Source organism: Poecilia reticulata, linkage group LG1, assembly GCF_000633615.1.
Source record: "Poecilia reticulata strain Guanapo linkage group LG1, Guppy_female_1.0+MT, whole genome shotgun sequence".
In the NCBI taxonomy this organism is placed as follows: domain Eukaryota; kingdom Metazoa; phylum Chordata; class Actinopteri; order Cyprinodontiformes; family Poeciliidae; genus Poecilia; species Poecilia reticulata.
The window spans coordinates 9,914,611-9,929,724 of record NC_024331.1 but is presented as its reverse complement, the minus strand read 5'-3'; the positions used below and the strand labels follow the sequence as shown (position 1 = coordinate 9,929,724).

The 15,114-nt window shown below is 38.3% G+C and overlaps 1 protein-coding gene across 2 annotated transcripts in view; it reads left to right on the top strand.

Moving 5' to 3' along the window:
* slc25a10b (solute carrier family 25 member 10b) overlaps positions 1–5,943 on the top strand; it is a 13,123-nt gene extending 7,180 nt beyond the window's left edge. For both annotated transcript variants that reach the window (XM_008422948.2, XM_008422210.2), the window contains 4 exons: positions 1,596–1,688; positions 1,784–1,861; positions 1,960–2,016; positions 3,629–5,943. In XM_008422948.2, coding sequence (XP_008421170.1) covers positions 1,596–1,688; positions 1,784–1,861; positions 1,960–2,016; positions 3,629–3,730 — 330 coding nt within the window. In that variant the 3' untranslated portion in view covers positions 3,731–5,943. The remainder of the gene's footprint in view (positions 1–1,595; positions 1,689–1,783; positions 1,862–1,959; positions 2,017–3,628) is intronic.
* The last annotated feature ends 9,171 nt before the right edge of the window (positions 5,944–15,114 follow it).

Sequence of the window (15,114 nt, the reverse complement as noted above, 5' to 3'; positions counted from 1 at the left end):
TATATATAGGTCCTTCTAAAATAATTAGCATATTTTGATGAAGTTCTTTATTTTCCATAATGATAAAAATTAAACTGTCATATATTTTAGATTCATTGCACACCAACTGAAATATTTCAGGTCTTTTATTGTTTTAATACTGATGATTTTGGCAGACAGCTCATGAAAACCCAAAATCCCTGTCTCAAAAAATTAGCATATTTCATCCGACCAATAAAAGAAATGTGTTTTAATACCAAAAAAGTCAAACTTCAAATAATTATGTYCAGTTATGCACTCAATACTTGGTCAGGAATTCTTTTGCAGCCTTCAATGCGGCGTGGCATGTAGGCAATCAGCCTGTGGCTCTGCTGTGGTGTTATGGAGGCCCAGGATGCTTTGATAGCCTTAAGCTCATCCAGGGTCTTGCGTCTCTCAACTTTCTCTTCACAATATCCCACAGATTCTCTGTGGGGTTCAGGTCAGGAGAGTTGGCAGGACAATTGAGCACAGTATGGTCAGTAATACCAGTGGTTTTGGCACTGTGGGCAGGTGCCAGGTCGTGCTGAAAAATTAAATCTTCATCTCCATAAAGCTTTTCAGCAGATGGAACCATGAAGGGCTCCAAAATCTCCTGATAGCTGCTGCGTTGACCCTGCCCTTGATAAAACACGGTGGACCAACATCAGCAGCTGACATGGCTCCCAGACCATCAYTGACTGTGGGTACTTGACACTGGACTTCTGGCATTTTGGCATTTCCTTCTCYCCAGTCTTCCTCCAGACTCTGGCACCTTGATTTCCGAATGACATGCAAAATTTGCTTTCATCCGAAAAAAGTACTTTGGACCACTGAGCAGCAGTCCAGTGCTGCTTCTCTGTAACCAGGTCAGTCGCTTCTGCTGCTGTTTCTGGTTCAAAAGTGGCTTGACCTTTGACCTGGGGAATGCAGCACCTGTAGCCCATTTCCTGCACACGCCTGTGCACGGTGGCTCTGGTTGTTTCTACTCCAGACTCGGTCCACAACTTCCTCAGGTCCCCCAAGGTCTGGAATTGGTCCTTCTCCACAATCTTCCTCTGGGTCCGGTCACCTCTTCTTGTTGTGCAGCATTTTCTGCCACACTTTTTCCTTCCCACTGAGGTGCCTTGATACTGCACTCTGCGAACAGCCTATTCGTTCAGAAATTTCTTTCTGTGTCTCACCCTCTTGCTTGATGGTGTCAATGATGACTTTCTGGACAGCAGTCAGGTCAGCAGTCTTGCGGTTTTGAGTAATGAACCAGGCTGGGAGTTTTTAAAAGCCTCAGGAATATTTAGCAGGTGTTTAGAGTTACTTTGTTGATTCAGAGGATTAGGTTAACTGCTCGTTCAGAGAACCTTTTCATGATATGCTAATTTTTTGAGACTGGGATTTTGGGTTTTCATGAGCGGTATGCCAAAATCATCAGTATTAAAACAATAAAAGACCTGAAATATTTCAGTTGGTGTGCAATGAATCTAAAATATGACAGTTTAATTTTTATCATTATATTATGGAAAATAATGAACTTTATCACAATATGCTAATTTTTTTAGAAGGACCTGTATATTTATATATTTTTTTTTTTCTGTTTGCAGTTGGCGTGTTATGACCAAGCCAAGCAGCTGGTGTTGGGAACAGGCGTGATGGGAGACAATATACTCACACACTTCCTTTCCAGCTTCATAGCGGTAAGAATTGAGTTCTTCCACTGATTTAATGCAGTTTGCAGAGCTTCTTCTTCCGTTTTTATATTTTAAATTTTTTGCAAACATTTCCTCTGCAGGGAGGCTGCGCTACGTTCTTGTGTCAGCCTCTGGATGTGCTCAAAACCAGGTTGATGAACTCAAAAGGAGAGTACACAGTAAGTAACTCGCTCCTCTTGTATTTTGTCGCCTACTTGTTCAGGTTTCAGTTTAAACTCACTTTAATAATATTTATTTCTCCCCCCCATGTCTGCAGGGAGTAATGCACTGCTTACGGGAAACAGCCAAACTGGGTCCGCTGGCATTTTACAAGGTAAAAAAAAGAAAGGAAAAATAGTTCTACACAATTTAGTCTTATTCATAGAAAGATAGAAAATCACTCAGACCTGATGATAATGGCAATATTTGATGTAAATACATTGTGAACCTCACTTTAGATGTGTGTTTAAAGCTATAAAGGTCAGAGTTGTGAAACGACGGCTGTTTAATTTTTTTCAGCAGTTTTGCTATGCAAGAAGGCTTGAAATTAGTCTTTTATTCTACTCATTGTGTCTTCATAAATCAGTCCTTTATCACTTTATTAAAAAGTTGAACTGTGCAATGAGATTTTATTTTTCCACAGTGATTAAAAAAAACAATTTTTTTGTGTAGATCAACTGTTTTCAGAATCTCCTTGAATTTCAGATGCATCTCAATCAATCACAATATTGTTAAATTAAAAGTGACTTATTTCAGTAATTCAGTTCAAAAAGAGACATTCATTTTCTCAGAATACAAAACATCACGTCAGACTGATAAAGAAGAGTTTTGTTATGCAGAAACGTTGGCCCTCTGTAAAGTACTTTCATCAGCTCTACAGCAGTGTTTCCTAAATCTTGTCCTCAAGGCTCCTGCATGTTTCAGATGTTTCTCTGCTTTAACACACCAGAACTGGATGACTGCTGCTCAGGACAGGCCTGTTAGTCAGACATCAATTGAAATCAGGTGAGCTGCAGCAGGGAAACATCTAAAACATGCAGGGTGGTGTGCCTTGAGGACAACATTGCTCCACAGTATATCCACTCAGTAGTTGATGGGGATTTGGTTTGCTTGAATCACTGCCGAAATGCGACGTGACATGGAGGCGTTCAACCTAAACCTGTGTGGTTTAGGTTGAGATAATTCGGTGGCCATTGATACCATGGTCATTACCGTAGGTAAAGATAGTTTAGGCAGTGTGAGCAGAAGCCAAATCCTGCTGGGGAATTAAGTCAGTATCTCCATAAATCTTGTAGTCGGGGGATAAAAGGAGCGCGACAGTTGTGGTCCACATCCTGGATTCTTGAAACACTGTCCAGCTACAGTCCAGACATTACGGATCTTCTTCAAACTTTTTAAATGAATCCGTTCCAAGGTTCTGGTTATATTTATGCAGTCTTTTCTTTGAAACTTTATCCTTCCACTCAACTTTCTGTTAATATGCTAAACTACAGCCCTCTGAGAACATCCAGCTTCTTAAGCAGAGATGTTCCTTGTGGAGAAAGTTTGACTGTGTGCTGGACAACTACCAACTCCACTGATTTCCTAATGTGTTTGAGGCTTTAACATGCCCATAACACACCATTTCTGTGTTAAAGATTCTTTTTTTATTTATCTTTTTTTATTGTAATATTCTAATTATTAGAGAGACTGAATTTTGGGTTTTATTCACTATAACTGAAATCATCAAAATTAAAAGAACATTGTGTATAATGAATCTAAATGCAATGAGTGGATTTTTGAACACATTTGCTCCACCTAGCTGTGTGTGTAGGTTATTGCTGGTTTTGCTGCTGTCATTTTGCACCGAATGTTTACTCTGTTCTGTGTGCTGCAGTTCAGTGTCATTGGTTATTTCCACTATCGGATCAAAGTGCAGAGATTAAAAACTTTTGACTTTGTTGCAGGGTCTTGTCCCAGCTGGGATCCGCCTGGTTCCCCATACAGTTCTCACCTTTGTTTTCCTGGAGCAACTCAAGAAGTACTTCGGCATTCGCATCATCTCCTGATCCGCTCCTTGACTCCGTCACTGCCAATCATGTCCTCCTTCCTCATCCTGCTCCTCATTATCCACAAGAAAAGAAGGGAAATGGGGACCTGAACAGTTGGTCATGGTGCTTTTCCCTCTCCTTTTTTTCCTCTACCTCCATCCCACAAGTGGATTTACGCAACTTGTATCGAAAACCAACAGTTCTGGTCATTTACATCAGAAATGGGGGGAAAAAACAGATTCAAAGCTGCTGGATTGAGGTTAATAACATCAATAGAATATTAATCAAGTGTCAGAGATTACTGTTATTGTTTAATCATGATGTAGTTGAGGAAACAGAGTTCAGATCGTATGTGTTTAACATTACATGTTGGTCGCGGGCAAAATTTTAACTTCAGCTGATTCCAAATCACGTGCTGTTAATCTGACCTAAAACCTAATCTATTAGTTGTTTGTGATAATTTCAGAAGTGACTCAAAGTGAGGAATAACTGCAAACTGTAGCTTAGTTTACAATTCTCTAAAACAATTTAGATTTTATCAAGAGAGCATGCCATCATCCAGAAGTTGTAAACAAACGCAGCACAGCTTTATCAGTACCCATCTGACCAACCTATAATGGATTTACAAAGCCATAAATCTAAGACGCCCGTTTATTTTCACTCAGCCAACAGCGTTGTTGATAAATTGAGTTCAATATAAATTTTTTGTTTTTGTTTCCACCTTATTAATATTTTTTTAACAAAATCAAAACACTGACTTATTAAAATGTGATTAATTTCTTTCCGTTGCTTCCTTAATTCATTCCACTGTCACATTTCACATCACGTCTAAAAACGGAGAGGACCAAGTTTGTTTGGATCACTTTTTACACAGACCGAGTTAAAAGAAAACTGAGGTTTTCTCCACACGTAGCTGGGTCTTTTTTTTAAAAACGAATATCTTCACCACATTGTTTAAAAAAAAACAACTAATACAGTGCACATGGGATCAGTTTTAGAAAAGTTTTCAGCCACATCAACTTGCACAAAGCTGCTCCTGGCTGTTGTTTTTTTTAAACAATGCCAAACCCATAGGGGGGCAGTGTAGCACAAAGCTAAAACCTGTGTTGGGAATAATGTCAAACAAATTATACTATGAGGATTTATTGTCGCATTTGTTGTCCTCTTTGGTTGGAGTTTATAAATAATAGATTTTAGTGAAATTAAACTGATTTTTCCTGTGGATGAAAGACCAAAAGGCAAATTTTTTTCCACCCCAGATATCTGGCTACATGTGGACTAGGCCTGAAATGCATAAAGACATCTGATAATATATAAAAAGTATTCCGTCTCCAAGATCCTAGCAGCATTCTATAACTACTCTAAGGATACGGTTTAAAAAGGCAGTATTGTGTAAAATCAAAATTTTTCAGCATTACATTACGTTATAATATTCACTCGTCAAAAACATACCTGGAGTGCTGCCTTGATTCTTCCATGTATGATCAAGAAATCTTTGAATCTCCCACGGCAACCATTTCAGGGTACAGAGCTCTTTCTCTCGCAGAGTGTTGCCTTTTACACTCGGCTCCCCTCTTGAGCTGCAGTTTCCAGTCGAGCTTCTGCCTCGCAGAGCCGTCCACCTCCTCAAGTCTCTCAATCAGCTCCTTCAGACTAGCCAGCAGCAATTAGCAAACACTTGGCGGAACTACTAGAGCATTTTCATAACAACTAAAGGTAACATGATTACTTGATTGTGCTATAAAATGGTACTATGTGCCTGTAAAATACATAATGCTGCTTCTTTAAACAGCTCTTTTTCAGTCTGCAATATTGGTTTTAAAACGCGCTTTATTTAAAACTTGATATAAAACTGACTGGCCTGCTTTTAACAAAGGGATGACATTTAAGATTAAAAATATTCAAACTGAAAATGTGGATGAATCCAGTTTCAAATGTTTTTCTGTTTCTTTCACTCATAAGATGTAAAGAATATCTTCCCTCTGCAGCCATGCCTGCTCGAGTCTTGCTGCCTTATAGTATCTGTCCTGTAGGGGGCAGTGTTGTTACATGTGAATTGTCCTGTTTTATGCACCCAAGAGGTTTTCTATCTTCATCTCAGGATGAAACTTGTGTCATCTACTGTATTTACATTCACTGAAGTGGAACTGTTGGGACAGTTATGGGTCAGTAAGTTTTAATATTGTAGATCTTTCACTAATTTGAGAATTAAAGGACTAATTGAAACTGTGTCTTCAGATTTTTACTGTCGTCTTTTTGGGGATTTTATTTGAGGAGTGTTTCTAAATCAAACCAGTGTTTATCTAAATAAATCTAATAAGTTAATAAGTCAGCTACTGACCCTTTGGGGTGGTAAGTGATTCATTTGAAGAGTTTCAGCTTCTCACAGCTACAAGGCCGCGCAGCACAGCTGGCTGCGGTGGTGAATCAGCCTTCACCTTCAGGGTTCTGGTCTCAGCAGAGCAAGGGCGCGATTTTATGTCCACACATCTACCGTCTTAATCTCAGGCCTTACTTCCCAGACTCGTGGCCTGTCCGTGAGCATGAGGCAGTTAATTGGTGACATTCATGAGCAATGATTAATGAAATCCGGGGGGGATTCTGCTCTTTGGCCAAGATGAACATAAGCACCCATCTGTTATGATTGTAATACATCATATTAGTGACTGTGACCTTTAACCTCCATCATCTTCTGTCACATCTGTGACTGAATGTGGTAATGGTGGAGAAACTACTTACCATTACAGGAAAACTGTCATCCTCTGTCATTGGTGGCCATGCTAACTAGCTTTAGCATTCACAGCAGACTGTGCTGTAGTGAAGCAGAGGGCAAGGCGGTTGTGAGCAGCGCATACACAAGCTTGATTTTTTTTCACACATCTGTATTATTTTGTCACAAGATGGTGGCAGTTCCAACATATATTTCTAATAAAAACACACATATATATATATATATATATATATATATATATATATTGCAGCTTTATTTGTTTCCCACAAGTTAAGTCAGAGGTATGTTCATAAAGGTTGGCAGATTTACTTATTTACGGCACATAAATTTCAACATTGCAGTTGTTAAAAAAAAAAAAAAGTTAAAGATTTTTTTTCTAAATTGATACTTTTGATATTTTATATTTAAATACATGTATGGTTATATTAAAAAAATAATTTCCGATCTAAATCTGCCAGTTGTGAGAAAAATGTAAGGCTGAACTTTTATTTTCTGACTTATCGATATCAATACTCATCTGCATCAATTGAAAAACATGTTCTCTTATATTTCCAGTTTTGAAGATTACTTAAGAAAAATTCTTAGATACAGATCCACTTAAAAAATTTATATTTCTTTAAAAGTGGCTTTTATTTGTTTTAGGTAAAAAAAAAATGCAGTGAAACAATGTTTGCATTAGTTACAGTGAAAGACTCGGCTACCTCAGCAGAGATGAACTCATTTTTTTCCCCTTCTGTTTTATCCGTCTTTACCAGTGGCAGCAATAATAGATGCATTATTTTGTTCTCCTTTATATGCTTCCTTTTATTTTTCTGGCAACTGACATGTAGTTCAACATTTCAATATTTTTTGCTCATTTCTATTGATTATCTTCTAAGCTTTGGATCTAATATAACAATAAAAAACTCCAAACTCGATCACACAAACTCAGACAGGCGCGCCACGTTCCGTCCAACAGAGATGTCGTTTACGGATAAATGTATTTCATTCAAAGCCTGAAGGAAAATCCCGGAAATACAATATTTCATCATGTCACAAATACATTTGCTTATTGAGACAAGTGGATTAAAAGTGCGAATTATTGTAGCTGATCTATATGTCGTATCACTTTAAGATAAAATCAAACATTTTATCATTGCTACGACTTTTGCTGATGTCTGTTCTTATGAATCTCCTTAGCGTGTCATCCATCACCTTGGGAAGAGGAGAAACCTCAGGGAGAAAACTGGAGCAGTGGGTGGATTTCAGAATAAACGTTGTTGCCCGTAGGAAAACATCAAAACGCTGGATCGAGCCTCAACTCGGGGTGTGAGTCAAATATGAAACTGAAACCTGGTGAGAACATTTAGACAGATAATGTTGTAAAGGAAGCTATTTTTGTGCGTTTGTGGTTTTCTGCAGATGTGCGGCTCCCCATCGATACAGGAGACAGAACATTCTATGAAATCTTACTTTGTTGCTTTGGTGCAGAAAATACCAGGAACCAAAATCAAAATGAAATTTTATGTCAACCTGTTGAGTAATATTTCTGAAGGTAGGAAAAGTTGATTGCTTCATGACATATGAATTTATGAAGCAAATGTTTATTAATCAGCTGAGCATCCCTGCTGTGTTCTGTACATTTGTTTCTTTCATGACAAGTCGCACAGGTTTATGAATTTGACACGCCACCCTGGTCCACAAATCATTTTCACATGTCTTTTCAGGCACACCATTTGTGTCTGTAGGCAAAGAATATGTGCTGTAAATCATTTCAAAATATGTTTCTCTGTGACTTTGGTATTTGTAGAGTAATATGTAGTCTGCCTTTCACTGACTTGCACGTCTGTGAAACACTGGCACCATTTGTTCCTCTTACTGGTGGGGAAGCTCTGCTAATGGTTGCTATTGATCTTTGCTAAAAAAACAAAAAAAAAAACTGATTAATTAAACGTTGCTGTTCTATGTTCCCGAAAGCAGCTAGCTGTGCTGCAGAAAAACAAACAAGTAGAGATATGTTGGACTCTGTTTCTGTGCAATATATTTTGCTCCTGATTTATGTTTTAATAGGAAATATTCGGTGGACGGGCTGCTGTGCTCACATCGGTCCGCTGTTTGACATGTCAATGTGCCATCACACACTCCAACACAGCTAAAATAAAACACAGTTTTTGCTAATATTTGGTATGCTGAAAAAGAAAACTTATTTTAGTTTAGATGTGGAAATACATAGTCAGGAGTAACTCTCTACAAAGGTTTGTGTTAAAGCAGGAACAATTGCAGAAAGAGCAATTCAATTCATGAAAAATATAAATAATCAAACACCAAAAGCAGGAAAGACTGGGGAGATTCATCTCTGAAAATGTGTTGTGGCAAAACCCAGCTTTCTAAAATATCCATGATAAAAATGATCACCTGGGTTTGTGTGCATGAGCTGAAGAAGCCAAGCAGCAGGCGCTCAGCGGTGACACTGTGGACCTTTTTACAGCTACAACTTTCATTTTCACTTACAAAGGATGATGGGAGCAAAAAGAAAACAAAGTGATCCAATTTTTACTTGTTTAAGTTGGGAATTATCTGATTGCGTATTGGAAAATTCACAGAGTAATGAGAGTAGCTGTAAAATTCGTTGACAAGTAGGTCATTGTGAAGGCTACATTCTTTGTTTTGTTCGGTTTAACGATGCAGAAGGTTTTTTTTACACATATTTTATGAAACTGTTACTATGTCCTGACAGTTTGATATTAGACTATCTGTAAAAGAAAAGCTATAAAAAAATAATAATAAAAAGAAACATTCTCATTTTATTGTGCCAGGACATAGTAAGAATTTTAACAAATACACAAAAACATATTTTTAATTAAAGTTGCCTACTTCTACTTTAGTATTTTAGGAATCTTGTCAGAAATGTTTCTTGCATCATTTTACTTTAATTTCACAATTGCACACTAGTTTGTGATGGTCTGTTAAAACACTGAGGTTTGTAGTTGTTGGATAGCAAAACGTAAACAACTTCAGGCGGTTTGAATACGTTCGTAAAACATATTCGAGGCTCTGCAGACAGATAAACCGGCTTATTCTTTGCTTTTTGCAGTAAATTGGTAGACAGATGTCTCCAATCTAGCGGCCTATCAAATTATCTCCTTTCAATGTCTGAATCTGTTTTTTGAAGATAATCTTTATCTCATAATGGGTTACTTGCTCTGCTGGAATATTGACAAACAAAAACAACGAACGGAGGTCACAGCGCCTACAATGGCTGCTGGAGAATGTCGCAACATTCATTGTGGCAATGTCACTGCAAAATTTAACGTCGCAGTGACATTGTGCAAAGAATCCCTGTTAGTCGTTTTCCAATTAGAAAAATGCCTCGGACACAATAAAACCAACATAATGTTCTAAAGTGTCATGAAGGAAATAAAGGAAATGGCCTTGCAATCATATTCTAGAAACGTGTTGACAAAACTCAACCTTGAAATAATGAATGTCTCAGAAGCAGGACGTCTTTATTCCTGCTCGACGACAACCTTGAGAGTAAAACGGCAAATTTTAAATAGGGACAAAGAGGATCTTTTTGGTTTGTTAAAGAAAATATTATAATAATTTTAATCACTGTGGCTTCATGACTCACACAGTATTTTCATGAACACCCATTTTTTCTATCAGTCTTATGAAAAGAACTGTCGCAGCCTGTGAGAGGGATTGTTGCAACCACTGGTTTTAGTTCATGAAATTTTCCTCATGCCCTGGTTGGGCTTAGATTTTATTTGTTTTATATGACAAACTTCTTACACCTCAACCCTGACAGCTGCATTTTTAATTTAATGTTTAAATCTTTTTTATTTATTTTTATTTTTATCTTCCCTGCTAAAAAACAATACAAAGATTTAAGCAAGTGAAGTGTAGTTGACTGATTGACGCCTCCACCTCCATCTGGAAAGCGAGTCTCCCTCGTCTCACCATGTGAGTTCTTTAGAAATTGATCTTTGAATCAGTTTCCCAGGAAACATGTTAAAAAAATAAAAAACGAGAATATTAAGTGTGCAAAGGACAAAACGTTTGAGTTTTCTTGGAATCTGACTGAGAAAATCAGGATTCGAAGCCATTGCTTACAGTAAGAACCTGCTTATGATTAGAATGTGACGACATTGGAAATATATAACAATTAGAAAATAAAGGAGCTTTAATTTTGCCAAAAAAAAGCTAAATAGTATATCTTCAATGTAAACATTTAACATATTATTGGCTTAAATTAACATAAAAAATAGGATTTTCTTAGATTCTTTTAATGGAAGTAAGTATGTGTGGGAATAACTGAATTGATTAAAAAAATAAAAAAAAGCTACCATTGGGGTTTCTACAAATGCAGCCGGTCCCACACACATTCACTCATTGGCCTTTTCTTTTCTTGACATTCTCTATTATACACACCCACACACACACGCACACACACACACCATATCTCATCATCTTGCCTAAGGACACCTCGACATGTGGACTGAAAACACGACGGTTCTGCTTTGTAGTTCCACAGAAACCCACATTCCTACATGCAGCAGCAGGAGAACTAAATGTTGGAAATTACTTTTCATTTCTATGTTAACCCAGAACTGATGGCTCATACCGTTCACAAATCCAGTTTATCCAGGTTTTAAAGTGCTAAACCCTGGAGTCAATTTAAAATATATTCTATTTTTTAGCAGTTTTGCTGCGCTGGAAACAGGCGAGTCACTAAACAAGGGTCATTAATCGTCCCTTTGGGCTCTGGCAGCAACATGCCTTCTGGCAGCCTCTGTTACAAGCTGACAGCTTAACGCAGGAGCGTTCCCACCTGGTAGTAAAACCTGAGACACATCCTGTGGTCAAATGTTTTCTCTGCCTAAACAAACGCAAACCACGCCACAGGAGCACCTGAACAACAACAGCGCTCTCTCAAACTTTTATAAAATCACAAATTTGTTAATATATATCAGTCGAACTCTGGCGGAGATAAAGTCACACACTTTGCAGCTTACAGATTAAATATTTGACTTTATTTAGCTTCGATTTTAAACTCTCAAACCCACCGTGTGTTTTTTGACTGAATGCTTGCATGAACAGCGTTTTCAAAGTGAAGGCCAAAAAACACAACAGAGAAACAAATGTCGCCCCGGATCCTTGAGTTAATCTGGTAGAAGTATTCCCAACAAACCAGGATGTGTTCTTTATTTGCAATAAATCTATCTATTAAAAGATTGATTTGATCAATTAATGCTGTCCATGGATCAATATACCAGAGGATGCTGATGTTATGGGGGAGTGCCTCCAGGTTTTCATGGGCCTCACTGATTGTCCAAGGCTAACACATAAAAATCTAAATTATAGCAGAATTTCAGGATTCTTATTAGGTTTTCACCTTGAATTGAAGTTTTTTTTGTTGTTGTTGTTGTTTTGGCCTTGGAGGCAGCAATCCCTCCAAGGCCATCACCGCCTTGCTCTTCTATGAAAGAAGAGCAATCTTTCATAGCTCTTCAAAAATGAAGAGCTATGAAAGATATAAAATAAATAATGAACAAATAGTTACAACCTACCAAAGTTTGCTACACGGACAACTTCTCTTCTGCATGTTGAAATATAAAGCACTATTTTAAGCAATCACTTTGGATGACCAAAATGATTTTCATTTTCCGAAAGCCAGAAACAAGAATGTTTTGACATTTTCATTACTTACTTCAAAGTCAGAAGTTTACATACTCTAACTTTGCCATACTTTTAAACAATCTGTGTTGATTGCACACTCGTATAAATGATACCTTTTCCATTTTCTTGTGTTTTGAGCCTTTTGTTTGTGTTTGTTATTTAGAAGCACTTTGTTTGTGTTGATTTAGTTTTAATCATAGTTTCAGTCAGTGTGCCTGCTTGTATTGCTTTAATTGCTCTGTCACTGGCCAATTAGCTCCTCAGCTCCTAAAACTTTCTCCCCTCCCAACTTTTATTGGTTCTGTTGATTGGACTCACCTGTTTCTGGTCTCCACCAATCACCTTTCAGTTTTAATTACTGCTTTTCACATCCTTCCTACCAGTAACTTTGTTGTTTGTTGCATGGATAAGTCAGCTCTCTGCTTTTCCACTGGGTTTCACTTTGAGAAGGATTCGAAATGATTTACCACTAAAATGTTTGGGGGGCTGGAGGGGATGGGGAGGGACGTTTGCTAGAATCATATATTCGTTTTATAGCTGCGGACAAAACGAAGAACCAAAAAACTGAGCCATATGCACTCTGGAGCAATAAACACCACAATTGCCTCACTCTTCCAGCTGAGATGCCTGAATGTTACACATGAGATTGTTGAGTACTACAGTGTACAGGCAGGACCAGAAAAAATACTCGGCAGAAGTTGGGACTGGAGGATCTTTATACTTCATTTCTCTCTGCATGACGGTGCATCTGAATACAAGTTAGAGACTTTCTGTGGGAAAACATTCTCCCCTGCAGCTGAATGTGGTGCAAACATGGGGTCAGATGCAGAACGCCGGCATTTGTGGTTGGTGTTCAACGAGTGGGGTGTGTAGATACTAAAACAGTAATGAACTAACTGGGGATTCAGAGGAAATGCATCGTTATTTTGTGCTCTCTGACTGCTGACGAAGCTCCTGCTTACCCAGAGTCCTAATGCTCTGTGCTTTGTCCCCCATCAAAACCACTGACAAGTACTTTGAGACAAGAATGATCTGTTCGGCATCAGAACATGTGCCTGCATATCAGTGAGTGTGATGGAGGTTTGGGAGAGTGGGTGGGGATGGTTTGAAGTGATGAAGAGAAGACAAAAAAAACCCCACAAAAGCCCTGCAAATGTATTTCATTGTGGGTGGACTTAATAGTTTATTTGTGGGCATTTAGTTGCTTGAAAGGCTGTTTGGAAAACGTTGCTGTCAAACGGTTACGAACTTGAGCTGACGGTGAAATGATCTGTGTCTGTACAGCCGGAATATCCTGTTGGTGCTTCTGACTCTCTCCTTCACTGCACATTGCTGTTTTCTCCACAACACCTGCCAACGGTGCAGGGCTGTTTATCTAACGGCAGAGTATAACGAGAGATGTGCTGGGAGAACTTTGGACTTGGATGTTACTTGAAAAAGTTGCTTTGAGGAACAAGAAGATGTTAGAAGTTGTGTGGATGGATGGTTTGAATAAGCATTGATGGTAAAGATGTCAGCATCTTGAACCACTGTATCCTGATGGTCCCCATGGGAACAGAGGACAGAGGGCCATGTCCAAAAGCTACTAAGCCCCTTCGTCAGTGGCGTGGTTTTAAACGGTTCTTTCTCAACCTTGGCCACTGCAGTCACCAGTTAAGCAACAAGCAATAAACATTACATTTTGTCAAATGCCATCGTCAAAATCAAAAAGAAAATATACATAAAATATGTTGAAAAATGTTCCACTCCTAACCTGTGCGGCTGTGAAACTGACTTAAAACGTGAGACCCGTTTCAGTTTTCCACTAAAGACGGACGGCTTTATAAATGCAGGAATTTGATTCGTGGGAAATCCAAAGCATGTGATCTCTGTGCTCTCTCCGGAACGACCCAGCTCTGCTGCTCCACAGGATCAATAGCGCTTTAGACTTTAGTCCGCTCCGGTCAACAAGGCAGACCTACAGAGGTGGATATTATTTACAATAATAAGCATGCCAGTTTAATGACTTCCTTAGTCTATGCGATGCTGCCCCATCAGGGTCAGACTCATCACTCCTACCTTTGCAAAGACGGCGTGAACATAATGACTGCGGTTCATTTGAAGGCCATACGGGCCTTTTAGTGGACTCTTTTCTAAAAGCTACATTTACAACATGTAGATCTTTAAATCCCAAGTGTCGTCGGTGAAGGAAATTAGTTTTTTTGTCTTTAATACATTTAATAGTATGAAAGCCGACTCTTATAATTCAAAGTCACATTTAAGAGGCTGATTGCGTGCATTTATAACCAGCTCCACTGAACGCTTGAACATCAAAGCCATTATTCACTGCATACGTGTGCATTATTTTCGAGCGGCTGTGCATTAGCAAAACGCCAAGCAGAGGCTGTGGAAAGTTTATTAGCTTTAAACGGAGCGTTTCTTGCCTTTATACAGATTTGTTCCATTTCTAAATAGCAGAAAGAGGGAGAAAAAGCAAAAATATTAACAATTGATAACTGTGAGGTCAGAAACACTAAGCTTTAAAACCACTTTAATTTGTTGCACCTTTAGGAAATCACAGTTAACGGCTTCCTTGGACCACAACAATATGGAGGAAAATCTGCTATTTAACACTGAGAGCAAGAAAACAACTAACAGGAAGTATTCTCCTGCATATGTGTTGTTGTTGTTGTTGTTGACTTTGCCCTGAAAAAATCTGATTTTATGGTATAAAAATGTGTGACTGATTAATGAGGCTCTTTGATTTATTTATTTATTTTTGCTTGATACAAACAACTGATCCAGTCTCAAGATTTCTCCCAGCATTGTCTGAAACCCGCTGATCTGGATACCATTTTAAATACTAAAACATACAGTAAATCTGCAGACATCCTGCAGGAGTTTGTGCAGTGTAAGTGTTAACAATTTATCACACGTGATGTTATTTTAATCGCTCTTTGATATTTTCTTTCCTTGTGCTTTTGGGACTCATTAAGTCTTTGTTTGCGATGAGTACTGAAGGACACTTGACTAT